This window comes from Grampus griseus (assembly GCF_964374135.1).
Source record: "Grampus griseus genome assembly, chromosome: 9".
Taxonomy (NCBI): domain Eukaryota; kingdom Metazoa; phylum Chordata; class Mammalia; order Artiodactyla; family Delphinidae; genus Grampus; species Grampus griseus.
In genome coordinates, this window is record NC_139003.1 from 68,728,836 (window position 1) to 68,756,158 (window position 27,323).

The window sequence follows — 27,323 nt, forward strand, 5'->3', positions numbered from 1 at the left end:
TCATTGATGAGCTCACTCCGAAAACTGTAAGATACTGATGAAAGAAATCAAAGATGTCACAAAGAGATGGAAAGATATGCCATGTTCTTGGACTGGAAGAATCAATGTTCTCAAAATTACTATGCTACTCAAAGCAATCTACAGATTCAATGCAATCCCTATCAAATTACCAATGGGATTTTTTGCAGATCTAGAACAAAAAAATCTTAAAATTTGTATGGAAACACAAAAGACTCTGAATAACCAAAGCAATCATGAGAAAGAAGGACAGAGCTGGAGGAATTAGCTACTTCAGACTAAACTATAAAGCTACAATAATCACAACAGTATGGTACTGGCACAAAAACAGAAATAATAGATCAATGGAACAGGATAGAAAGCCCAAAAATAAACCCACACAGCTATAGTTGCACCACTATGGAAAACAGTGTAGAGGTTCCTTAAAAAACAAAAACAGAGCTACCATATGATCCAGCAATCCCACTCCTGGGCATATATCCAGAGAAAACCATAATTCAAAAAGATACACGCACCCCAATGTTCTTTGCAGCACTATTTACAAGAGCAAAGACATGGAAGCAACTTAAATGTCCATCGACAGATGAATGGATAAAGAAGATGTGGTACATATATACAATGGACCATTACTCAGCCATACAAAAGAATGAAATAATGCCATTTGCAGCAACATGGATGGACCTAGAGATTATCATACTAAGTGAAGTCAGACAGAGAAAGACAAATATATGGTATCACTTATATGTGGAATCTAAAAAAATGATACAAATGAGCTTATTTACAAAACAGAAACAGAAAACAAACTTATGGTTACACCAAAGGGGAAAAGTCGGCGGGCGGAGGGATAAATTATGAGGTTGGGATTAACAATATACACACTATTGTATAGAAAACAGATAATCAACAAGGACCTACTGTATAGCACAGGGAACTCTACTCACTACTCTGTAATAACCTATATGGGAAAAGAATCTGAAAAATAGATATATGTATACGTATAACTGAATCACTTTGCTATACACCTGAAACTAACAAAACATTGTAAATCAACTATATTCCAATATGAAATAAAAATTTTAAAAAAACAGTCCAGAATACATTGCATAAAGTTATAAAGCTGGGTAGTGAAACTACATTCTTGATGCATACACACACATTAACTTCAGCAGAATTTCCAAAGCATTGTTCATCATTGCTAAATAGTCATGCTGCACAGTCCTGAGAGATCCCACACACACCCCATGTCAAAATTTCTCATTATATAAATTCCACTGTTTCTCTTCAGATTAACAATTTTCCAACAAAAACTAATCCTGCTAACTATGCTACAGCACATGGGATAGCCACCCCCCGCAAGAATAAACAATTACCTTACCCAAAAGGTCTATCGTGCCAATGTTGAGAAACCTTGTGCCAAGCTGATATTCAAATATAGGAAGAAACAAAGGCCTGGAGCCTGCTTTCAGATACAAAAAGTCCCTGTTTTACACATTGCAAAAATCCAATACAGGAAGTATAGGAGACCTTGTTTTATGAGAAAAGATAAGATAAATCATGAACCAGTGCGGAAAAGGTCCCAGGCAGTCATAACCCTTAGGCAAATGTAAATAGGTCTGCAAAGATGTGGCAAGCAAAAAATCAGTGCCTAAACCCTAATTTCACAGAAACTTGGAGGCAAGGGTGGGGAGGGCAGGAACACAGGGATTTAGAGAGAAGAGATGAGACTACCTCAGGGAAAAGAAAAATTAAAAGCACACAAAATACATGTCCCTTATTTCCTATGGCTCACATACCACACCGTTACTCAAGTCCAGGCAGTCCAGTGCCCTGAACATTTTAGTACTATCTACTTCCCTCTCCATTTCATTTGGCTTATATAGGGTTCGTCATCACTCAGCTGCATCATTACTGCAGATCCCAACTAACTTCACTTCCCTCAAAGTCTTCCTTTAGTCAACCTACCAAACAAGGCAGACAGTCATCTTTGTAGAGTTCAAGTCTTACTATTCCCTCCTCAAAAATCAGTGGTTCCCTCTTACCTATGGATGAAATTCAAGGAAAGATATCAGGGAAGATTAATGACTTCCAATCTGCACATGATTCCATAGACACTGAAAAAGCCAAATTTAAGTGGTTCTATCTAGCTGGAAGTTGAACACAGTAGGCCTGGAATTCAGAAGTGAGAAGCTTGAGAATGAGAGAGATTTGGGACAGTGTGTCAGTGAGAGTTAAAATAGGTGCACACAAACGTGTTGCGCCCAGTGAAATAATAGTCTTAAAAAGTTACATGTTGTATGCTTCAATTTATGGATTCTGGAAAAGACAAAAATACAGGAACGGAGAACACATCAGTGGCTGACAGGGGTTAGAGGAACGAGGGTCTGAATACTAAGGGCAACAGGAGAAAATTCTTCAGAGTGTTAGAACAGTTCTGTGTCCTACCTGTGGTGGTGATTACAAGAATCTTTACAGGTGTAAACACTCAGATTGTACATTCCCCCAAAGTGCGTTTTATGGTATGTAGATTTAAACAATATTAAGTATTGTGGGCATGATTTAGATTGCTCAGAAATACTTTGTTTGGTGATAATAGTTAAAGGAACCTCATTTAAAGGATGGGAAGAAGTATCTGAAAAGTGAGTGGTCAAAAAAGTAAGAGGAATGAATAAAGTCACAGAAGCCAAGGTAGAGGCAAGAGTTCCAAGGAAGAGCTGGTTAACACTATCAAACTTAAGGCATTCTATACACACTGGTGTACTCTAAAACTCAATCCTGATGTCAGCCACCTAGAGTTAGCATAAACCCATGGTTCATAACCAGACTGCCATTACTTCAGACACCAGAGAGAAGTGGGGTTCCCCAGGCCACCGACACTTCTGACCAACTGACTCCAAATTCAAGAGGTTCCCACAACCTCTATTCAAGTTCAGTAATTCACTAGAATGACTCAGAGCTCAGGAAGAATGCTTATCACATTATGATTATATGATTATGATTACTTACATTACGTATTTATGACAAAGGATACAAATCAGACTAGATAAATAAATGAAGAGACACATGGGGTGAGATCTCAGGGGAGACCAGAACACACAGCTTCTATGGTGGCCTCCCCCCAAGCAATCAGGGAGCAGCATGTTTTCAGCACCTCTTTGTTCACCAACCAAGTAGCTCCCCACTGTGCTTCATTGTCCAGAGTTTATTGGGATTTCACTTCTTAAGCATGATTAATTAAACCATTGAGCATGTGACTGAGTTCGGTCTCCAGCACCATTCCTCTCACCCCAAAAATCCAGCTGGTTCAAAGCTCCATTGGTCTTGCTGGTAACCAGCCCCTATCCTGAGTCATCTCATCTTACTAGCGTAAGCTCAAATGAGATCCAATGGGCTCATGAAAAATGAAGACCCTTGACAAATTTCAAGGACTTATTCTCCCTGCAAGGAACCAGGGACAAAAGCCAGTCAAACGCCTTGTTATACAAAAGACTAAAAATGTGTTTGATTGGGAATTGGAAAGTTACAGGTGATTTTCAGGCAGAAGAGTCAGAGGGGAAAGAGGCCAGGTTGATTGCAGTGCATTGAGCAATAAATTGGAGATGAAGAAGCAGAAGGAATAAATATAACCTGTTACTGTAAGAAGTTGATTAGGGAGAAGACGATAAAACATCATTAGAGATGCAAAAACAGAGAGCTCAGGAAAGAAACATATGCAAGTAACTAAACTAAACGTCTTCCCTCAGGAGCAAGTCTTTAGGAGGCTGCTCTACTGATAGCATGAACTGAAAATGAGACTCTACTGGCAGTTCTTAGAGTATATGCAATAGCTTATTAATCCTTCTAAAAAGGATTCTCTCTACATCTTTATTTTTCAGTGCTCCAACATATCCCTTATAACAATGTCCTTATAACTACATCTCTTGACTTATAATTATGCGGAAATATACAAGTACTTCATACTCGTAAAGGACTCCTATTTTGCAATATGGCAGACCACATACCTTGGAAAAACCTATTACAATTTTTTTAAATGCAGAAGAATTCATAAACAGCTTCTAAAAGTAACTTTTAAAAGTGCCTTTTTAAAAAAGAACTTTAAAAGTATGACTCTCAAGAAAACTCCCTAGAACTAACATGATAGCCAGAAACCAAGGAAGTAAGATGGCAGAGATCTTTGGGTTAACAAGAGGCTTTAGTTTTAACAAATGAGAAGGAATGAGGAATTAGATCTTGAGCCTGTGCTACTTGGTTGGTGAGAACTGTAGCCCTCAAAGATACATGAGAAGCTATATACTCATTTAAAGAGTAGAGTAGAAAAAAGTGCCCTCAGTGAGGAAAGACAAAGCAAAATTGTCTGTCCTGGCTTGGGATTTGGGGCGGGGTGAGCAGGAGGGTGAGCTGGGGGTGGAAGTACTCTTCTCTGAGAAGTGGTAATGATCATCTATACTTTATACGTGTGTTAGAAATTTGTTTTAACACCACCATAGGATCTACAAAACTTCAACCCAAGAACTGACAAAAGTTGCTGCAGGTTGGAAAAGCCCTTGGGATCCCTGGCAGAGGGAACACAAATTCATGTTTCAGAAACATACCTTCGTCCCATGCCCAGAGGATTCCTGCTGATCGAGTCCTGCCAAACATGGGCTTACAATCCAAATTGCAAAGGAGGACACCAATCATCATGAGCAAAAGTGAACAGAATTGAAGAGCTGGAGAATTAAACTACCAAGAATTACTATTAGCTACAATGTATAAAATGTTTAAATATTTAAAGACAAAACAGAAAAGCAAAATAGAAAAAGACCAGTCACATTTGAAATGGACCAAACAGAACCAGAAATTGAGAATTATTACAACTGTAAAACTCCTTAAGCAAAAGATTAGAACTAAAGAATGAAATAGAAAACTGAAATTACCCGTGACGCAGTCCACGAGAACAAGTAGAAAATATTAAAGTTGAGACATGAGGACAGGATAAGGTTTATCGTATATAGATGCATATGGATAAAGAAGAAAAAAAGCTGTCAGTTGGGAAATGCGACAAGGTCAATATTCAATAAGACAATAGCTTAGGATTTTTTAGAATTGATTTTTAAAGACCATAAAATTCATAAAGGGCAAAAAATCCAAGGGAAGAAAGATTCATATATTGAAATACCAGAGACACTGCCCAAAACCTGAAAAATTCTTACATGCAACCAGACAGAAAAGGCAGATTACTTTCAAGGAATACAATTAGACTGGTTAGTAGACTTCTCAAAGGTATATTAAAGTCAGGAGACAATGGCATAATATATTTTCAAGGTACTGGGGAAAAAATAACTGTACACTTAGAATTTTATACTCTGACCAACCCTACCAAAAGTAAAAGAAATAAGAAATAAAAGAAAATAAATGAAAAGTAAAAGAAATGATAAAAGCTGCCCTACTGAAGTCATCTTGCCTCTGTGAAACCCAAGAATGGAGCATACACAGAGAAGAGAAAAGAACTGGGGTCCGGGCAACACTTTTGAGCCCCTATATGCAGACAACCTAATGTCAGCCTTAATTTTGGGGCATCTTAGTCTCTTGAAGTAGTACATCATCATTAATTTGGATTTTTTAACCAAAATGTAATGTAAGTTAAAATATCAACGTTATCTTAAGCCTGCATACCCACCAGGGGGCTGTCACAGTGTCTCATTTATTCAGGAAATGATTTATCTGAAAGGGACCTTTTTAGGTAGGGTTTGAAAAGAGGTAAGAAAACAGGACAATCAGTTGAGAGTCTATAAAACACAATTTAAAATAACAAAGGAGAATGAGTTCAAAGGACTCCCAGGCAAACAACTAACCGCCTGGTAGCTCTAAGCAAAAATCTTCACTACTTTCTTTATAGAACTTAATTCAGACCAGTTTTCTGCAATTTGACCTGAGGTTAAAACGATGCCAATACTTCCCACCAATTCAAGAACTTCAACTACTAGTAGTACATCTCAATTAATTGTGTTTTTGTTTTTAGGATTAAAATTTAGAACAGGGTAGGAGAGGTGGCAGCAAGTAGTGCCTGAATTTTCTGAGGCTACTGGGTCACTATCCTCAACATTCTAAGGAAATGAGAATGAGCAAAATAAGTGTCCCCAATTGAAAACTGTATTGTTTAGAGCAAACCCTTCCTGATTAGCGGAAACCAGCTTTTCATTGCCCTTGAGCTTTTATACAACTCTCAAAAATTATAGATAACTGATAGTAAATGGAAAAATCATTCTTGCCTGTAAACGTGCCAATAGATTCTGCCCAGTGAAGGTTCAACTGGCACCCCTCGTCCCGTGGGGAAAAAAAGTTTTGTCTATTTGGGAATTAATTTCAACATTCCTTTATTCCATATAAATTTGTTCTCCTCTCAGTTGTAACATCTGTCTGGTTCCCTCATTAATGAGGGCAATAAACTCCTTAGCATGCTCCTTATAACTGCATGAAACTAATAATGATTTTACACTTATGAAAATTATCCCTTAACACCATCAAAAACAAGGCAGTATTTCTTAGACACCAAATTTCTGAAGTTTTCTTAAATTAGTTGTAAAGATTTTGCTTTAAACCAGCTTTTCAATGTATCTGGAAAGTTTCAGATTTTATTAAAACATAATTTGTTTTATTTAGAAGGCATAATGAGACTGAATCTTACAAATTATATTCTGATTAACAACTTAAGAAAATTAGAGTCTAAAAGCAATTCCGACAAATCTGCAACAAAAAACCACTGAACCGCTATACATGTTTATGTTTTATTAGTCACCTGTTAAATGATATTCTCAGCCTATTAATTGGTGCAAATTAACCTTTTGCCTTTCAGACATACTACCAAAAGAATCACTTTACAAACAATCTTAGAAATTCTCTGAATACTCAAAAAACCCAAATGTTTGATTTTCACAATGAGTTTTAAGTGCTATTTTCCCAAAAGGTAACATAGGCAAAGAGCCATAATTTATTTGTGCTATGGTACGCCTAGACTTTCTAACTGCCCAAATTATATAGTCTTCCCTAAGAACTTTCAAACTTGTAAAGTTTTACTCAAATTCTTAAAAGTTATAAATCCTTTCTTCTTTTATTCCTCCTCATCACCCTTGCACCTGGCCACATTGTCTCTTCCACAATCTAGGAGCCTAGAAAAGAGGAAGATGTCACAAAAAACACAGGAGCCTTGAGAAAGTTTTGTGGTCACTAGTGTTCCTGAGCCATAATTTTCACTATATCAAAATACCACTTAGAAGTTATATTAAAAGTAAGAAGAATGTTTCATTTTATCTGTGGAATTCTTACATAGGTCTAAATGTAAAAGAAATTCATGTTGTAGAGAGATGAAATTAGGAGCAATTTCCTGAACGTGAAACTCCAAATACATACAGATAACTAAATAGAAATCAGGCTATCTTTCCCAGTTGAGTATTTTATAACTTCCTGGAAACCCAGATGGCTAGGAAGGCTTAGATGACTCCTTCCATTGGTCTACAATCTTTGAAACAAAATATTATCTGAGGTATTATAATTATTCTTACAGTAATACCACTTTAAATACTTAGCACTTTACTATGTAGTTAACATATATACAATTTCCAATCCTAAAAACAACCTTACAAGTTAGCATCTATATTTTTAAAAGGAAAATAAGCTCAAAGAAGTTGAGAAAGTTGAACATATTATACTACTAATAATTAGAAAAACAGAATTGGGCCTCAGTCTGTCCAACTCTACAGCCTCTTTTTTTTTTTTTTTTTTGCGGTACGCGGGCCTCTCACTGTTGTGGCCTCTCCCGTTGCAGAGCACAGGCTCCGAATGCGCAGGCTCAGCGGCCATAGCTCACGGGCCCAGCCGCTCCGCGGCATGTGGGATCTTCCCGGACCGGGGCACGAACACGTGTCCCCTGCATCGGCAGGCGGACTCTCAACCACTGCGCCACCAGGGAAGCCCCTACAACCTATTTCTATTATACTATACTAAGTCTGGGCCATAAATTTTCACTAAGTCTCAAATTTAAACTGCAAACTTCAGTTTAGTATCTATTATGTCATTTACAGGATTTTACTCAGTAATTTAAAAAAACACAAATATGTTCCAAAGATTACAACAGATCTTTTGCTATCCTGTGTTTATTTTGGTGAAAGAGAAGTGAACACAGAATTCTGTCATCCTAAGATTACTCACTTTAAGGGGTGTGAAAATCTTGCCTGGCTGTTTGTGCTAAAAAAATAAACCACTTCTAAAAAATTAAAACAAAAATTGGGTGAAATGAGCCAGGTTTGTTTGGGTTTTTTTGCTTTAAGTCACATAGCTCCTAGACTCTTACAAGATTCTTAGGCTTTTTTTTCTTTTTTTGTCATGCCGCAGCATGTGGGATCCTACTTCCCCGACCAGGAATCGAACCTGCACCCCCTGCACTGGAAGCGCGCAGTCCCAACCACTGGACTGTCAGGGAAGTCCCTCTTCAGCATTTTTAGGTAAAGGAATGAAATTAAATATGCAGCTAAGGTCCATCCATTCATATGCATACTCTAATGGCATTACTGCATTCTTCTCCAAATAGCTCATATTACATTATGATAAATGACTACCTAGCAAAAGAAATTCCAGAACAGTCTCACAATCTATAATAATATAAACTTCCTAAAACAAATTAGCATAACGTTTTGTCATCTTGCCCATTTTCATTAACTTGACATTTAAATACTGAATACAATTCCATCAAAATCCAGCAAATGAATATGTGCTATAGCGTTTGCCCCTTTTATCCATTCTCAGAAGTATTTCAATACTTACCCCATGTTCCTTAGCAGCTGTGACAACTTTAAGGAGGACATCTTCCTCCACAAATGGTCTCACAGCATCATGGATAATCACTACTTCTGGCTTTGAGAGTCTACAGTTGGGCTGATCCTCTGCCAGTGCTTTTAGTCCATTGAAAATTGACCTGTGGCGGGTCACTCCAGATTCAACCAGAGAGATGCCTTTATGCTGGTACCTCTGAATAATACACTTCATTGCTTCCATGTTCTCTCCAGTTACTGCCACAACAATGTCCTTTATCCAAGATACTCTATAAGGAAAGTATGCACACATTTCGTATCAACTGATTCTTAAACAACTAAAGTTAATCTAGTAACAAAACTGAGTTACTAATTACTACTAATACATCTTCATAGGGACATTAAAAATGGAAAGCTACGAACTAAGTCAATGTTATGCATTTTAAATCATGTCTAGTAAAGGGGTTAAGAATTTGAATTTCTCATACTATAGAAACATGAATATAAATAGAAGTAGTATTTTTCAATACATAGTGTGAAAGTACCTATATTGCAAAGCATAGATTAGGTATAGATATGTATCACAGATTTCTTAAATTTAAATAATTAGTATATTCATCAGTAGACTGAGAGAAAAAATTTAAGATTATGCTTTTAAATTGCTTTTTTTTCCCCAAATAATTCTCTCCGTTAAATAGGAACAACCCAAAGCACTTATGAATTCCACAAGTTCTGTCTCTTTCAAGAAATCCATTGATTTGGCAACAAAGCTGGATAGCTGAACTAAACTTTGCCTACATCAAGGTGAAATGTTTTAGCTTAAATAGGGAAATTATGCTAATTAAGTTTGTATAAGTATAAATCAGGCTCAAACAAAAGAGAAAACTCATATTTTAATGAAATATACAATTAAAGGAATTCATCTGTTGAGTCAGATACAAAACAAAGCAATTCTTCACTGTTCTGAAACACTCTTAGACCTACTGACATACAGATGCTAACAGTCCACAGCGCTGAGTGGCAGTGGCTGCAGTAAAGTTGAGAATTCTCTTGAAGACCAGTGTTAACAGAGGCTAACATGATTATACACTCAAAGTTCCTCAGCTGATGGGCCCAAGCCAGGAAAACAGCCTCTGGCCCATGATATCAACTCTGATTAAAGGCCACTTTAAAATTTAATGGCATTCTTAGCCTCTGAGATCCTACATGTTCATGCTAGACAGTTAAGTCTTGTACTCACTTTTAAAGAGATGAAAGAAGGGTCTGAAAATTACTGAATAATGAAATTAACTATCGATAAATGAAAACCACTGGGTTGCTTCACTCAATAATTAACCATCTCCTACCTTCTGCTATTGAACAAACCCTTCCTATAACCCAAAACTCCATTCTGCCTGTGGCTACGACAGCACTACACTGAGGCACACAACCAAAACTTGAGGGCACACCCTCCTTTCATTTTAAGTCCATTCCTCTAACAAATATTTATTGAGCACTGAATAAATGATCAGAATTGAGTATACAATGGAAATAGTTACTGCTTTCACAGAGCTTACAGATAAAAAAGAGAACACCAACAACTCCAAGCTGCAATAAAGTGCTGTGAAGGAGAGGTCCAGGCTCCAGGATCGCATGCAGCACAATATGTGACCAGCACAGAGAAGGCCAAGATAATGTTCCCTAAGGAAGCAGAGTTTTCTCTTCAAGTGGCAGAAGGCAGGAAAATAGGCAAAAGGCTTTGGAGGGAGAGAGAAAGGGATGGTTTAAGCAGAGGCCGTAGCAAGGTTCTGAGAAACTAGGAGGAAATGGAGGGGAGTTCTTTAAGCACAGAGAAGAGCCCATGAAGAGGCTGGAGGACCAGACAAGTGATGGGCTGGGCTAGGCCATGGAGACCTCCAAGGCCATATTAGGGGTTCTAGTCTTTAATCTGAAAAAATAGGAATCTAGGGCTTCCCCTGGTGGCGCAGTGGTTGAGAGTCCGCCTGCCGATGCAGGGGACACGGGTTCATGCCCTGGTCCGGGAAGATTCCACATGCCGTGGAACAGCTGGGCCCGTGAGCCATGGCCGCTGAGCCTGCGCGTCCGGAGCCTGTGCTCCACAACGGGAGAGGCCACAGCACGGAGAGGCCCGCGTACCGCAAAAAAAATAAATAAATAAAAGAAATCTAGAGAAAAGCTTTATGCAGGACATTTACACTCAAATTAATACTCACCTCCCCCAGTATTCTATGCTGTTCAATGACATAAGGGGAACTGTGGTAGGCAGAATAATAACCCCCAAATGATGTCCATCACCTAATTCCCAAAACCTGTGAATATGTATGTAACCCTACCTATCAAAAGAATTTTCTATATGTAATTAAGTTAAGGATCTTGAGTTGGAGATCATCCTGGGCTATCTGGGTCGGTCCAATATAATCACAAGAGCCCTTAACAGTGAAAGAAAAGCAAGTGAGTCGAGGGGGAAGAGTGGTAACAAATGCAGCACTCATTATGACACAGGACCATAAGTCCCAGAATGCAGGTGACCTCCAGAACCTGAGAGAGTAAATGGATTGCCATCTGGCAAGTAAATGGATTGTCCCAAGAGCCTCCAAAAGGAACACAGCACTGCTAACACCTTTATTTTCGCCTAGTGAAAATGATTTTTTGACTTCTGACATCAAAAAGCTTAAGAATGTATTTATGTTGCTTTAAGCTACTTAGTTCCATGGAAATGTTTACAGGAGTGATTGCAGCTTCTAATTTTAGAGCATAAACTTTACTCTGGTGCAAGATGGAGAACAGATTGGGTAGAGAAAGCACGCAGACAGACCAGGTAGGAAGCTGCTGCTGAAGTCCGAGCGAGACAATGATGGTAGCCTGTCTATCAGATGGTGCTTGTGGATAAGATTTAGGAGATGGTAATCTTCCTGAGTCAGAGGTAATAATCCTCCTGAGTCAGTAAGAAAAAACTGGCAAAATAAATAATTTATCACTTAATATGAAACAGCTAACATCGATTAACTTACTAAGTCTTAAGCATTAGTCATATTCTAACTCATGTAATCCTCACACTCTATACTATCTCATATGGGAAACATCAGAAGGATATGATACCCAAATACATCGTACTTTATCTTCCTATACTGTCATCTGATGCCAAAAAATACTTGAAAAAAATATTTTTACCATTTTTCATCAAAATACAACATTCCATCTTCTAGAATGTAGGCTCCATGATGGCAAGGACAGTATCAGTTTTGCCCATTGCTTTACGCCTAGTAGGTACTCGATAATTATTTGTTTTATCAATAAATGATTTTGGTCTGTCTCATCTACCAGGATCTTACAACATAGCAAAGTTTGAAGGATTATGAAAACAGAAAGCTCTCCTCATCAACCTGAAGAGAGAATGAAAATCAATGAAAATGCCTTCCCTCTGCAATATATTGTTTGCTGACTGTTTTGTTTCAATGAGTTTGACTCTTTACTCTGATTTCTAGATTCTAAGCCTCCAAGGATGACTGGGATTACTTATGTTTTGTCTGACATCTTGGGGGAATATTCATCGTAAGCAAAGCAAAGCAACACCACTCACAGAATACCAGACCAGAAAATATGTAGTTATGTGAAGAGGCAGTAAGGATTCTGGAATATGACTAAGTGTAGGTTGCTCTTTGCTTTGTAAAATCCATCCATCCCCCACTTCTATCATTGCAAATTTAACACTGCTAGAACTTACTCTATTTACATGGTTTAAAACGTATACTGTGCTTAACCAAGTCCTTAGCAAGTGACAGTTCCTCAGTGCCCCCTAGATGTAAGGTTTCCCAAGGTTCTGTCTCCACTGGCACAGCTGTGACCCAGGCAGCCATCTCTCCCATTATTTCTGCAATAGCCTCTCAGCTCGTCTCCTCCTTCTCACTTAATCAACGCAATCCACCCTACCACTTCTAGATGACTTCCCTCAAGTGTAAACCTTAGGCCATCCCCTGCTGCCTCTTGAGCAGGACCTGATCTCGGCCTTCTTCTCCCTGCACCACTTGGTCTCTGCCATGCCCCTCTTTCTGTGATCGCCACATTGTCTCACATCCAGGTCTCCGCTTACGCTGCTTCCTCTGCCTCTCAACATTATCCCCCATCCTCATAATTCCTCCACCCCCACCCACTCCTGGCTGAGTCCTACTGTTCTTCAGCTGTCAGTTCAGATGTGGCTTCTTCCAGCAAGCTTTCCTTGACATTCTGGGTGAGGCATCTCTGCTCTCAGCTCCCAGAGCACTCTTATCGCTAGAGAGTCTTATCAAGCATTGTACTGTTTCATTTTTACCTCCCTCACTAGCATGCCAACCCACAAAAAGCAAAGACTATATCCCAGGGCTTGGCATATACTAAGCTTTCAGTAATATTAATAGTAGCAATAGTAACTAAGATGTATTAATTGTTGGCTAAGTGCCATGTACTGTTTGGAGCATGTGTCTGTAATATTCACTTAATAGTCATATCGGCCCTGAAAGAAATCACTATTATCTCCATTTCACAGATGGCACAGAGGCAGTGACCTGCCCATGATTATACAGCTAGGAAACGAAAGGACCTGGGTATACCCCACTCTGACTTTGGAGCTCACACTATAAACCTCTGTAAAAGCACTAACACTGAGAGGTCATAAAATCCATGAGAAAAAAAAATCACGTCTGGATCATCATGTCCCCAGCAATCCATTTATTTTGAACAATAATGCTGCATTTGTGGTCAAAACATGGTCAAGTTTATTTCTTACAATTTAAGCATAAGTATTCCTTCATTCATGGGTTCATTTAGTCATTCAGAAAACATCCAGTAAGCATCTGTCATTTGCCAGACATTATACTAGTCACTGGTAATCCAATAACAAACACCAGCAGACTATGTATCAAGAAGTATCTGTTGGACTTTCCTGGTGCCGCAGTGGTTAAGAATCCGCCTGCCAATGCAGGGGACACGGGTTCGAGCCCTGGTCCGGGAAGATCCCACATGCCACGGAGCAACTAAGCCCGTGTGCCACAACTACTAAGCCTAAGCTCTAGAGCTTGTGAGCCACAACTACTGAGTCCACGTGCCACAACTACTGAAGCCCGTGCACCTAGAGCTCATGATCCGCAACAAAAGAAGCCACTGCAATGAGAAGGCCGCACACGGCAATGAAGAGTGGCCCCTGCTCACCGCAACTAGAGAAAGCCCGCGCAGAACAACGAAGACCCAACGTAGCCAATAAATAAATAAATAAAAATAAATTTAAAAAAAAGAAGAATCTGTTAAATAAATCAGTGAATAGATAAGAGGAAGCTTAAACAATTAGAAATAAAATGTGCTCTTGAGTTTATAGGAAAGTGTAAAAGTAATCAAATCTATTTAGTTTATTAATAGGACATCACACTTTATTAATAGGACATCACACTAAGTTTGCTTTTTTTTAAATAGAGAAGTTTCAAGTACATGTTCAACTATATCAGTGGACAGGATTTTTTTCTAAGGCAAGAGCTTTACCTGTGCCCTAACCTATCACCTTTTACTTTCCACAGTCTATTCTATCAGAAAAAATAAGCTAAAAGCAACTTTTAAAGACATGTTGCTTTTTTGACCAAAACTTACATGAAATTAAATGTTAAAATATAGAATAATGAAGAGGGAGAAAGATAGGACATTGCTTGACAGTAGTCATTCAAACATCTGAGTTAATGAACTCTCAAAGGTCAATCCCAATTTTACTGGAATGCCTTAAAATATCTACAAAATGATTACCTATGTTCCATCAAACAGAAGGCAGTCCAAAAATGTAGATATAGATTAGACAGATATACTCGTGGCCTAAGACTTCTCAAACAATTTTATGAGGCTCTAAATAGAAAAATGATTTAAACAAGTGTTTCTCAAACTGCAGATTTCAGGACCCATTAGAGTATCATCAAATCAATTTTGTAAGTTAAGATTAACAGTGTTGAGTCAATAGAAATTAATACAATAGTAAAATTCTAATGTATAGCAAATAGTAAGGACAGATTGTTTTCATGAAATTCTCTTTCAAATATGTTGGATGTAGTTAAGTATGTGTCACTGAGTCATGAGCAAAATCTAATTCTCATAACAGGTCACAATAAAAAAGTTCGGAAAGCTGTCTTACACAACTCTTAAGAGATAATGGGCTTGTTATGCTATTTTGTTCAGTAACCAAGCATACATTCAGCACTTGCAAGCCTTTTTAAGTACTGTTTGTGTTTCGAAGGATTTAGTCACATACTTTTCTAGTTATAGAATTAAAAGCCTTTTACGGTATTAAAATTTAATATGTAGAATCATGGCACTAAGAAAGGCCTTAAGTACCTCACACAGTGCCTAGTGAACAAATATTTGCTGAATAAATGAATCTGGTCGACCTCCTTAGCTGAAGGCAAGTCCACACTGAACCCCCTGTAGCTGGATTTTATCAAGTTCTGAGTATTTCCTTCCTAGCACATTCCATAGGCAAATACAAGCCTAACCTCAAGCTCCATTACACCTACCGACAATTTGAGGAAAAAATACAGTATCTTAGATGTAATCTTCTCCCAGAATATTTTAAGATTATGGTTAAATATATTTCTATTAATATGTGCATTATATTTAAAAAATAAACATTACTTACAGGTATATTGTGCTCAGTTTAACAAGATCAGTTGAAAGTAGATTTAAACAAATGCTTTTAAAAAACAGATGCAGGGACTTCCCTGGTGGTCCAGCGGTTAAGACTCCACACTCCCAATGCAGGGGGCCCGGGTTCGATCCCTGGTCAGGAAACTAGATCCCGCACGCCGCAACTACAGATCCGGCGCAGCCAAATAAATAAATATTTAAAATAAATAAATAAAAACAGATGGAAAAATCAGGCGCTGTTAACACTCCTTAACTGCTCTCACCCAGGCTGCAGAAGTTTGGCCCCAAGAGACAGTGACAGCTATGGCTCACTTACATGACAGTTGTCATGGAAATTAGGCTCGGGATTGTACTGTGGCCATAATTTATAGATCCCTCCTTCTCCATAAACACCCTGATATTTTAGAAGGAAAATACCGAATTGGTGTGAAGGGGCTGGCCCCTGACTGCCTTGACAATGTCAAGTCTCTTTAATATGGCCCATGAAGGCTTCCACTGGTCAAGCCCAGACTACCAGTCCTGGTCCTTCTCTCTTGTCTCACAGTAGCCACAGGGGTGCCAATGGGAACTGAAATCTCCAATCATCTGACCTGTGCAAAACACAGTCCCACTCTATTTCTTCTACAATACAGGCCTCTTCCTTCCCTTGACTCAGACTTAACCCTTTTATTAATGAAGCATCCAGACAAAATGTTTAAGTCAAATTCATATATCTAAGCAATCACTCAAAAGCATCCTAAATTCATCTCTTTTTCTGAATCCTTAGTATAATTAATCACTAAAAACTGCCAATTCCTATCTTCTAAATATTTCTCCTGTCTTCCCTACTCTATTCCTACTTTCAGCTTAATTCAAGCAATCAATATTGCTCATTTCGATTAACATTTATGCTTTCTATTCTCTTGTTCTAACAGAATTTGCAGTGGTTTTCAGAAACACAGTAGGACAGAACAATTTTAAGTACACAAAAAATATTAAAAGAAAACTTTCAGAAGATCAAATAAGCCAGAAGTTAATCCACTGAAAAAAACCATGGAGTCTTTAACAGTTACTAAAAATGGACTTTCATCGATTTTTCCAAATAATAAGAAAGCCACCCAGTCTCAACCACAAAATCCATGGTTTCCAGAACATACAAATTGACAAAATGAATTTTTCATCTGGATTTATCAGACTCGAGGAGCCTAACTCACATTAACCAAACTAAAAAGGCTCCGAAACATGAATTTGAATGCCAACATATTAATATACAACGATACACATTACTATCACAACGTCCACAAAGTTCTTTACCAATGCAACAGCATATTTTCTTCCTATAAAAGATTTCTATGGGAAGCCAATTTATAATAACAGGTTTTGATGAGCATGGAACCTTATCAAGAAACATCTTAAGCAGTGTCCTCAAGAACTCAAGAAGCCTCCTGAGCTATGGAGAGGGCTGTGCCTGACTTTGTTCAAATCTATTGTCAGGGAAATTCCCACCTAGTCCACAGCCACCAGGAGTCTGAATAAGCATGGCCAAAGTGTGCCTCTGTGACTTGCTTTCATTGTAGCTGTCATTTGAGTCTATTTAGCTATTCCAGGTTAACCAGCTCTCCTTAATAACACTTTCTTTCCCTAGAAATTTGAAGCCAGAAATTAGACTGCCAGCAGGAATTTTTACTTCCTATTTCAGACCTGGGAATACATTTTTTTTTTTTTAACCAGTAAAATTTAGATATCAGTTGATCGACTGCGAGTAGATCTGACAACCGAACTGTCAGAGCTTTAGGCCCCTGCCAATAATACCACTGCCACATGATTTCTTAGAGCAACGCTTCCTTTTGCAAACTCAGGTCATGAATCGTTATGAGAAGGATTAATACCCTTGACCTCAGTTCCTTGTTAACAAAATAAGAAAAACCAAAGTTCTCTTCAAGTTATAATCTGTGGTTCAATTTATATTTTAATTCCCCCTAAAAGGCCAAAATGAAACTTTAAAACTCCTAGAAATGTTTTTAGTCATCTTCTGAAGACCTGTTCTTCCTACAACCTACAAATTAGTCACACTTGATCCTTTCAGTGTAACGCCTGTAATGCACAGATCTGAACAAAGTGCATAATCTCAATATACTTTGTGAACATATAAACATATATATTCTGCTACACATATAAAAGCTAATTGTAATATATACCCACACACAACTAGTTCAGACGGACTTTGAGCCTCCATTGGTCCAGCGAAAGCCTTTAGCCAACATGTTTAATATTTGAGGGTTCAGAGATTCTTTTAAATCTCATTTCATCTGATAATTAGTTTAAGAAATTTCAACGGCACACAAGTAAACTGTGGCTAAACTAGAAAAACGTGTATTTTTCCAATTTCAACTAAAGCAGAAAAACAATATGAAGTCCTAGACAATTCACAAGACAAACCTCTCAATGTCTCCTCCAACTTCTCAGTTATGCAAAGACAGGTGCTTTAATGCATAGCACGTTTGAAAAGTAAAATACTTCCTTGAGTCTACCTGAAGTGCTAAGCATCTCATTCGAAAATGAGAATGTGCCTCTTAATTTCCCTATGGCCATGGAGCACTTCACTCTGCCATTGGCTGTGCTGGTTCTGAGCCTGAGGCTAAGCCTCCAGTGTTCTGACAGGGATCTGGGAGCCTGTTTTTTTTTGAAGGTTTCAACTAGTTGCCTTTACAGCTGTAGACAGTTGTTCTCTGTCTACCCTACCTTAATTAGTACTTTTAACTCCTGAGCCTTTCCAAGGTTCTATGACTGCAATCAACTTGCTTCCATCACAGCTCTTCTACCTCAAGGCTCCCGTTTCTGCTTCCTTAAGCCTGTTACAACTGACTGGTTACCACTCCTCTACCTCCTTTCTTCTAGAGCTTTATTGTTCTCTTATCTGCCCCACCTCCTTTTGCTTTCATGTTTCCTTTGTATGGCTATACATTTTTACTTGCTTTGCGTAGGTAAGTCAATGAGTAGAAATAAATGTTCACATGGCATTAACTGAAAACCAAACTAGTCATGTTTTTTTTGCATTTCCCTATCCCATTTTGGGGCCAAACTTCAGGGGTAACCTCCTTCTAAATCCTCATTAGTTCTTTACATTGACTCTCAGTTCCAAAAGACAGGAACTTCCATAATTTATCTTTCGAGATGAAATGACCTAGGCCTTTTAGCACCACACTCTAGGAAAACTATCAGCAGTCTACGGAGCTCATCTTTTACCAATAGAAGGGCTTACATTTGGCAAATGGCTAAGAAGCACCCGTATATACATCCCTGTGATACAAGGTTTCCGAGGATTTCCTGAGACATCCTCCAAAATAACCATATTCCATAAATTCTTCAGGCATTGTAATAGTTTACAAAGAATGATCCCGGAAGTATTTCAAAATGGAGGTTTTGATTAGTTACTACTGCTATTAGGATTTTATTACAGCTGTGATCAAATTAAGTAAAAACAGAAGTGTTCCATCTTATTTTACATCAACAAGGCCTTTCCAGAACATTCTTGTACTTTAAAATTGGTATTTTTTAATATCTACCTATCTCCTGCTGCCTCAGAAGAGGCAAAACTGCAAATACATAAGTTTTGTGGCGTTTTTTTCCATACGAAGGAAAACTCAACGTAGAAACGTCTGCACTCCCTTACATCTAAATGCTTAATAAAGATCCTGCTGGCCGAGCTCTATTGTGTCCCCTAATATTACCTGCATAAATGAGCTACGTTGTCACAATATCTGTGACACTGGAATATTGGAGTAGCATGAATCAACTACTCAGAGAAATGGAAAACTACAGAAGCGAAAGAAGCACCTGGAACTCTTTCAATGTTTGTATGAGTTTCACATGTAACCACCAGCCACGAAATCAAAGGTGATTATGGGTCTTTACACTTCCACTTACTTTCTGAATAGTGTCATTTGGAAAAATTACCATATGCAAAGCAACTGGGGCCTTTGGCTTCTGGGGTGTGTGAAAGCGTGGGAGGTAGGGGTCTGTTTTCTGGATAACATGCTACTGTCCTTTGACTAGAACCTCATTAGCTTCATCTTCATTAAAGCCTCCTAAAGCAAATGGTTCATGTCAATCCACGTGAAAACATATTCCCACAGCTCCACACTGGCCTCTATAAGTTTCAACACCTATGTGGACCTTTGTACTCCCCCCGCTTCCCATCCCTCCAGCCATTACACACGGCTAAAAGCAAGCTAAAATAACATACCCTTCCTTTTCACCTCCTTCGATCCTCACTACTACTCCCCTGGTCCTCCTTATCCCATTCCTTTTCCATTTCCCCAGCTAGTCCGTTTTCGAAGATACAGCATGTAGTTAGCGCCCTTAAATCCGTTTCCACCATGGAAAGGTTTGGATTAAATCCTGCTTCTCGGTCCACCTTTAGTACCTAGTAATTAGCACAGTATGTCTCATATCAGATACTCAGTTACTATTTGTTAACAGTTGATAAAAAGAATGACCAAAGGCCCATAAAACTATCTTGGAAAGTAAAATCTAGTCTGCAACTAGATTTTTATCTAATTTGCAACTCATCACCCACGCATGCGCGGAGATAGCCGCTGAGAGTAAAGAATGAGCGTGAGAGAGAACATGGGACAGGGAGACTCCTAAACCAGCTTCCCATTAGTCCCCACAGGCCCCGGGGTTAGAACTAAACGTCCCCCGCGCTAACCCATTCAGTCTTGAGGGTAGCTCCACAGGCCGGCGGCTGGAGCAGTAAAGGGCTCCGTGGGGCAGCCCCAGGCTCCGCGCCTATCTGTTAAAGGGCCAGAGCTCCCCTTCCGTGAAGGGCTAGCGGGAATGGAGCCCGCACTGGAATGACCGAGCGGGTGGAGTCCGGCCCCGCGGTCCGCCGAAAGCGGGTGTCAGCGCGAGCACAGCTACTGGAGCAGGTGCCGCGCGCGGGCTGCCCTGGGCTTGAGGGCGGGGAGCAGGGGGCCCGCAAGGCGCGCTTGGCGCCGCATTACCTCTCCAGGGCCTGCAGGGTGTAGCTGATGAGCGGCCTCTCCAGGATGGGGCAGAACTGCTTCGGGGTGGGGACGCCCATCCTCTCCCCGCTCCCCCCCGCCGGCAAAACGGCCGCCACGGCCGGCGCGCTGCACCCGGCTTCGGCCCCGGCCCCGCTCAGCAAGGAGGCCGAGGCCGCCAAGTCGGCGCCGCGCAAGCCGCGCAGGCGACGCCCAGCCTCCGCGGGCCCAGAGCCGCCAGGCGGCCATGACTCCATGGCGGCGAGCGGCGGGGCGGGCCCTCCTCGCCCCGAGCCACTGCGCCTGGGCTCTGCTCCTGCCCTAGGCTGGGGTCGCAGCGGGGAGGGCGAGCAAGAGCAAAGCGCGCACACAGACAGCGCCCACCCGAGCCGCGCGGGCCAGGCCGTTGTACGGCCCCAGGGGACGATCCAGCTGCCGGTCTTCCCTCCCGGCGCGTCTTCGGCCTCTGTCCCGAGCCCAGCGCCCCGGAAGGGCTGGTTTTCCCGGCTCTCGGCTTCTCCTCTGGCAGGCCCAGCAGTCACTGCAGGTGGAAGTGTCAGCCCTCCCTATATACCTAAGGGTCTCCTTAAACCTTAACAGCTGTGCGCAGGCAGCAGGAGTCAGGACTCCCTCCCATCCCTCTCCCCTTGAAGAGATTTGAAGAGATTTGGATGCGAGCCACGAGATGAGACAGAAAAATGTGCACCTTAGTTATCTGGCTTTCATTCGCTCATGAGGCATCCTGGTTCCATCTCTGGTAAAGATAGGTGGATGGGCAAATGTTATTATGACATATCAGTAAGCCAAACTGCAGCCGTTCCCAAATTTCTGCAAATTGGAAACACCTGGGGAGCTCAAAAAATGCTGACGCCTATGTCCCACCCTCAGAGATTGGGTTTAATTGGCCTGGTGTGTGGTCTGAGAGTTTAAAGATATCCCCAGGTGATTCTAATGAGCAGGCACTTTTTTTTTGGAACCATGGAGCCAAAGCGATAATACTAATAATTGCTGAATAGTCGGCGCACATTATCTCATTTAATCTCCAGGAGAACCCAGCTATTACTGTTCCTCTTTTACAGAGGCGGAAATAAGGTTAAAATGTTTAAGTAACTTGTGTAAGATTGCACACCTAATGGCCTTTGCACAGAAGTACAGCCAAAGTTGAAAAATTCCAGGCCTGAAGCGTATCATGCCCTTGTTTACTACTGTCTTTGCTGTAAGTGCTTCCCATGAAAATGTACTAAAGTATTTGGAGTGTCAGAGCAGATTGTATTAGGCCCCTGGAATGTAAACTCCTTGAGAGCAGGGTCCTTTCTTTTTTGGTTTGGGTTGTGTCCCCAGGTCCTGGACTATAAGGGAAGTTTAATAAATATTCATTGAATAAGCTACTGATTGAATGAATGAATGACAATCGAAGTATATATAATTAAATATTTGCTAATTTATCAATCTTCACCCATCAGTAGTAAATATAAGATTCATAAAATAGGAGTCTTTAAGCACTGAAAATATTATCAGATTATAATATTCCAATTTAGTATTTTTAGCCATTTTCCCAGTTCAGAATGAAGCATACAAAATTAAGATTTAAATTTTCTACTTTTATTGTCTTTTGATTTGATCTTATTATTAAAATCACTATCAGTTTTATTTTTGTTCCTTTTATATTATAATCAACGTTTAGCTCCATTCTACTTGAAATTTGTCAGATCACTGACTCAGTTGAAAAGTAGGCATCGTAATACATTTCACTTTGTAGCACCACCACCCGTATCTAACCTATAGTATGCATTCTATTAATACATGTTGACTAATTGGTGGATAAATGAATAAATGAGTCTACCTACAGAGGCAGAAAAGCAATCAAATAATTGTTTCTATTAATATTGATCTTTAAACCTCGCTTGTGGAGCTAAAGTTATTCTTCATTTCCTTATTCTTGAGCAAAAATAGCATAGTAATAAAGGTCTTGTTATATTAATTTCTATATAATCATTAATATAATTAAACTTTGAAAATTTAGCCAGAATCTTATTATATTGATTTAGTTCTGTTCTTAGAACAAATATATTAACTTTGTTCACTATGAACCCGTAGATCTTACATAGCGTATGTTAAACATGTTTAATATATAAACTTGTATTGAAAAAAAGGACAGACTTTATTTATATATCATAATATGAGAAGCAAAGTATTTGTATATCATAATATGAGAAGCAAAGTTTTTTTCTGAGCCTTTTTATATGGATGTAAGTAATTCCTTATTATGCATACTTTGGGTAAAGTATGTAGTTTCCATGTTACTTTTTTTTTTTTAATTTATGGCTACGTTGGGTCTTCAGTTGCTGTGTGCGGGCTTTCTTTTTATTTGCTGCAAGCGGGGGCTACTCTTCGTTGTGGTGTGCAAGCCTCTCATTAAGGTGGCTTCTCTTGTTGCAGAGCACGGGCTCTAGGTGCTCGGACTTCAGTAGTTGTGGCAGATGGGCTCAGTAGTTGTGGTGCACGGGCTCAGTAGTTGTGGTGCACGGGCTTAGTTGCAACGCGGCATGTGGGATCTTCCCAGACCAGGAAACCCATGTCCCCTGTATTGGCAGGCGGATTCTTAACCACTGCGCCACCAGGGAAGTCTTTACTTTTTAATGCATATAGAAATACCCATTAAATGGAAGTGGCTCTTGTCTTTGTATCTGAAAGGCCTAAAATTCCTGTGTTTGGTTTGTTTCTACATGTCAGTGTACCATGGAAGATTTATCTTGGGGATTTTATTATTATTATCATTATTAGAGAATTTTAGATCAAATTGGGTTCATTTTTCAAGGGTTAATTCAAGTATAATTAGCACTGTCAATCACTCTCCTCCTCCCCAACCACACTTACTGTTTTAATAGCATCTCTGGAGGTTAGTTGGGGTGTTGCTCACAAATGCTAATGAACAGCTTAATGGTTTACCCTTTAACTCTTCAATTCAGAGCCAAACAAAATAAATTATGGTTCCACAGGGGCCAGCCCCAGCATTTCTGTCAGCCTATGAATTCTAATTCCTGTTTTGCTCTTGTGTATCTTTTGTAAGTGAGACAGTCTATTAACCTCTGACCTTTAACTCATTTTTATACATAAGAAAGGTAATGCTCCGAATTGAGGTTTTTCTGTGGATAATTCAAACTAAACACCACATGGCAACGAGAATATTATCTTTTTTTCTCTCAGTATTTCTTATAAAGTTAATTATCAACCATCTCAACTGTCCACCTTGTTTTTCCTGTATAGCTAAAAAGGGAAATAGTGGTGAATAGCCTTAGGACTGAATGATAAATTTGACTTCATTAATGCTACCAAAGTTTAACTTTTCATAAGAATCATTTGGGGACCATTGTTAAGATACATAGTAGTTCTTATATAGTTATATAATATAATCATTTACATAATATATATTAATCTTAGAAGATATATTATTGGCACCTTTGTTTCAGGAAGGAAGACCCCTTCCAGGGCCCAAGAGTGGGCTTTTGTCTAACACCTGGAAATGAATTGTCCGAGGAGACAGACGTGCTGCCAAAGCAAAAGACTTTATTGGAAAGGGGCAGCCGGGTGGAGAGCAGCAGAGTAAGGGAACCCAAGAGAACTGCTCTGCCAAGTGCCTCTCAGTCTCAGATTTTATGGTAATGGGGTTAGTTTCCAGGTTGTCTCTGGCCAATCATCTTGCTTAGCCCATAGTCTGACTCAGGTGGTGCATGCATCTCTCAGCCAAGGTGGATTCCAGTGCGAAGAATTCTGGGAGGTTGGTCATCTCCTCCCTCTTTTGGCCCCTCCCGAATTCTCCTGGTTAGTTTTCAGTGGCACACCATGTTCCTGTTGGGACCTCCTGTTGTGACACAACTCAGGCAGGTGGTCATCATCGTTCCTGGCCAAGGTGGATGGTTTCAATCAATGGTCCCCTAACACCTTCTGACAGAAAGTTTGCCTCAGTAGATCTGGAGTAGGCCCAGAAATCTGCATTTTTTAATAGGCTTCCTTAGGTGATCCTAATGTAAGTTTGGACCAGACTTAAACACTGAATTACAAAAGAATGACACCCCAATTCACTTTATATCCAATGCATTTAATTTCAAGACCTAACGCAAAATGCATGTAATATATTAAACATGCCATATAAAAATTGCATAAGAAATCCATTAAAATGTCTGTTTTATTTCCTTGTTAATTTATAAAGAAGAAAACACGAGGGGAAAATGTTTAAATGCCAGGAATTAAAAAAAAAAGATGATAGAGACCTGGAAAACCGAATTATCCCCGAAATCTTTCTACAGACCTGTCATTAAAAAACACATCACCTCTGACAGCCACCAAAGGCCATGTCCTTGTCCACAGCTTAAGCAGAATTGAAATTGTTGCCTGGAACTCTGTCCTGAGCATGGAACTCAAGGGTGCGATTCAACTGAGGGATGACACATACCTCCAGAAACTAAAAGAGGGGAATGCCCTCTGTGCGTAAGAAATGTGGGAGAGGTGATATCTTTGATGGGTTTGTTTAGGAAACAAATGACTAGTCTAGAATTGGTGGTAGCCAGTTTTCATAATCTGTGGAAGAGAAGAGCATACAGAATCATCAGTGAAGAGCAACAGCTAGAAAAGGAAGATTTGCCATTTCTGCCAGGAAAGATCTTGCCAGCAGTTATTCCTATATATTTTAACTGCAACGTATTACTAAAACAAGATTTAAAGAAAAGAAAAGAAAAAAAAAAAACACCTAGACTTTAAGAAGAAAATGCTCCCTGAGAATTCAAAGTCATATCTGTTTACTAAGGAATAAGAAAAGAAGAATGTGGACATTTGAATGTGGCATTATTACCACAACCACCACCCCCTTCCCTGCCAAGCACGGAGTAAATATAGGATATGAGCTGTGCAATAGAGTCTGAATGTGGGACATCATTGCCTTATAATGCCTCACCTAAGAGGGTACCAAGTCTTGATCTTAAGCAGACCAAAAGGGACTCTGGTGGGGTAGGGTACAGAGAGGCAAAGAAGTGACATGGATGAAGCAGAGAGAGAAGACTGAGACGATGATACAGTCTCTTCAGTGATATCCAAAGGATATGAAGATATAAACAACTTTTAATTTTTGTTTAAAAAAAAAAGTGCTTCACTGCTTTTTAGCATGGGACACTTACTTCAGTAGCCAAAAAAACAAAAAAAAAGAAAGAAAGAAGAAGAAGAAAACACAGAGTAGTTTGGGCAGATGCTGTAATATCTAGTTAGGAGAACAATAAGCTAAACTGGTTTGGACAGGAAGCACTTAGTAGTGACGGAAAGACCATGTTTCATGGAGAAGTAAATTGTGGTAGATTGCAGAGAGGAAGAAGTAAGGTCACTGTGTTGTTTATGCTGTATGTGAATAGAAATAAGTTAACTAGAAATTAATTCCATTTGTGACCACGGCTACCACTAACTAGCATAAGACATAAGTGAAAGAATGAATGAATTAAGCATGTTCAATGTGCCAATGAATATAAACCTAAATGCATGAAGACCAATTTACACTTAGTCTTCAGAAAAATTAGAATGCTGAAAACTATTCCCAAAAGAAAAAATTGTTTTGATTTAAAGTTACACAGACTATCCTCTTTCTTCCTCTTCTCCTATCATTATTCCTTAAAAGAACTCAAGACCTTGACAAAAGATTAAAAAGAAAAAAAACTTTCCCTTTTGTCAAATCTTTCCTTAGTAGTTATTTTTTTCTCTTAACTTCTTAAAAAATCTGATTATTAACTACTATAGTACGATAACAAAAATATGCACAAAATTAACCAACACTGGTCCTGGGCAAAATTTCAAATTTCATTATGTTTCTCTTTGGCTCTCCTGGCTTCTCGCCTTCTGGTCCTTTTTCCTTTCTCCCTGCTATCTCCTGAGTTGGGCATCTCACTCTCAGCTCTGCTTACCACAAGTTCATCTGTGGCTTTCACCGATGGGCTTAACCCTTTCAGCCTTGACCAGGACAGGTAGCTCCATCCTGTGAGAGGGCTGCACCTTGAATTTGTCTCATTGCCTAGAAGAACTGCTTTACCATTCATGGGGTGTACTCACCTCCTGGCAACCTTCCTCCTGAACTCTACTCCCATTGACCCAGGTCTTACGATTGTCTCCTGCTTGGAATTCCACGTCTTTGGCGTAAAGTAGAACAGAATCCCAGTTTGACTGGCTAGACTTGTATCACCAGAGGGCTGTTCTCTGATTAATTGGCTGGATAACTTCTCTGAAAGGATTAATCACAAAAAACCATGTCACCACTTAACTGGTTTTAAATGTCAGTCCTGTGAATTATGATACCTGGGTCTCACTAGGATGTTCTATAACCTGGCCTTGAATTACTTCCCATGCCCACTGGCTGCTCCTGCTAGGTCTGGGTTTGGTCAAGTTATATGACTAAGGCCTTCCTGCCCCTATTAAACCTGGCTCTCAAAGTGATGAAAATACAACTGTCTCATTTATCCTGGGAAATAACAACTAATAACAGTTGTTTCAGGCATTTCCATTTAAGTAAATATCAGAATCATGATTTAAAGGCACGATATTCTAACCTTAAAAATTCCTAAGGCCAGAGATAATAGCAAGAAGTCACCGTACACGAGGCCAGCGCGAGTCTAACCTTAAAAACAATCCACTTACTATTCTTTATTTTTGAATGGATGGTCAAAGATAAGTGTGCTATGTAATTGCTAAACCACAATAAGCTCTAAAGAACAAGAACTGTATCGTTTTACAATTTTTCTCGGTTGTCTATTGTGTATAACAAACCATTCCAAAATTTAGTGTCTTAAAATAATACCATTTTATTGCTCACAATTCTATAGATCAGGAATTTGGGCAGTACTGAATGAAGACC

The 27,323-nt window shown here is 39.4% G+C and overlaps 1 protein-coding gene across 3 annotated transcripts in view; it reads right to left on the reverse strand.

Moving 5' to 3' along the window:
* The window catches only part of CRPPA (CDP-L-ribitol pyrophosphorylase A), a gene marked incomplete at its 5' end in the record, with an annotated part of 305,540 nt that extends 284,330 nt beyond the window's left edge, over window positions 1–21,210 (reverse strand). Inside the window, 2 exons of one of the 3 annotated variants that reach the window (XM_082662257.1) lie at window positions 8,815–9,091; window positions 21,144–21,210. In XM_082662257.1, the coding sequence (XP_082518383.1) occupies window positions 8,815–9,045 (231 nt within the window). Of the gene's footprint in view, window positions 1–8,814; window positions 9,092–20,437; window positions 20,695–20,821; window positions 20,923–21,143 lie in introns of those variants that run through there. The other 2 variants (XM_082662256.1, XM_082662255.1) reach the window with 2 other exon arrangements.
* Between the last annotated feature and the right edge of the window lie 6,113 nt (window positions 21,211–27,323).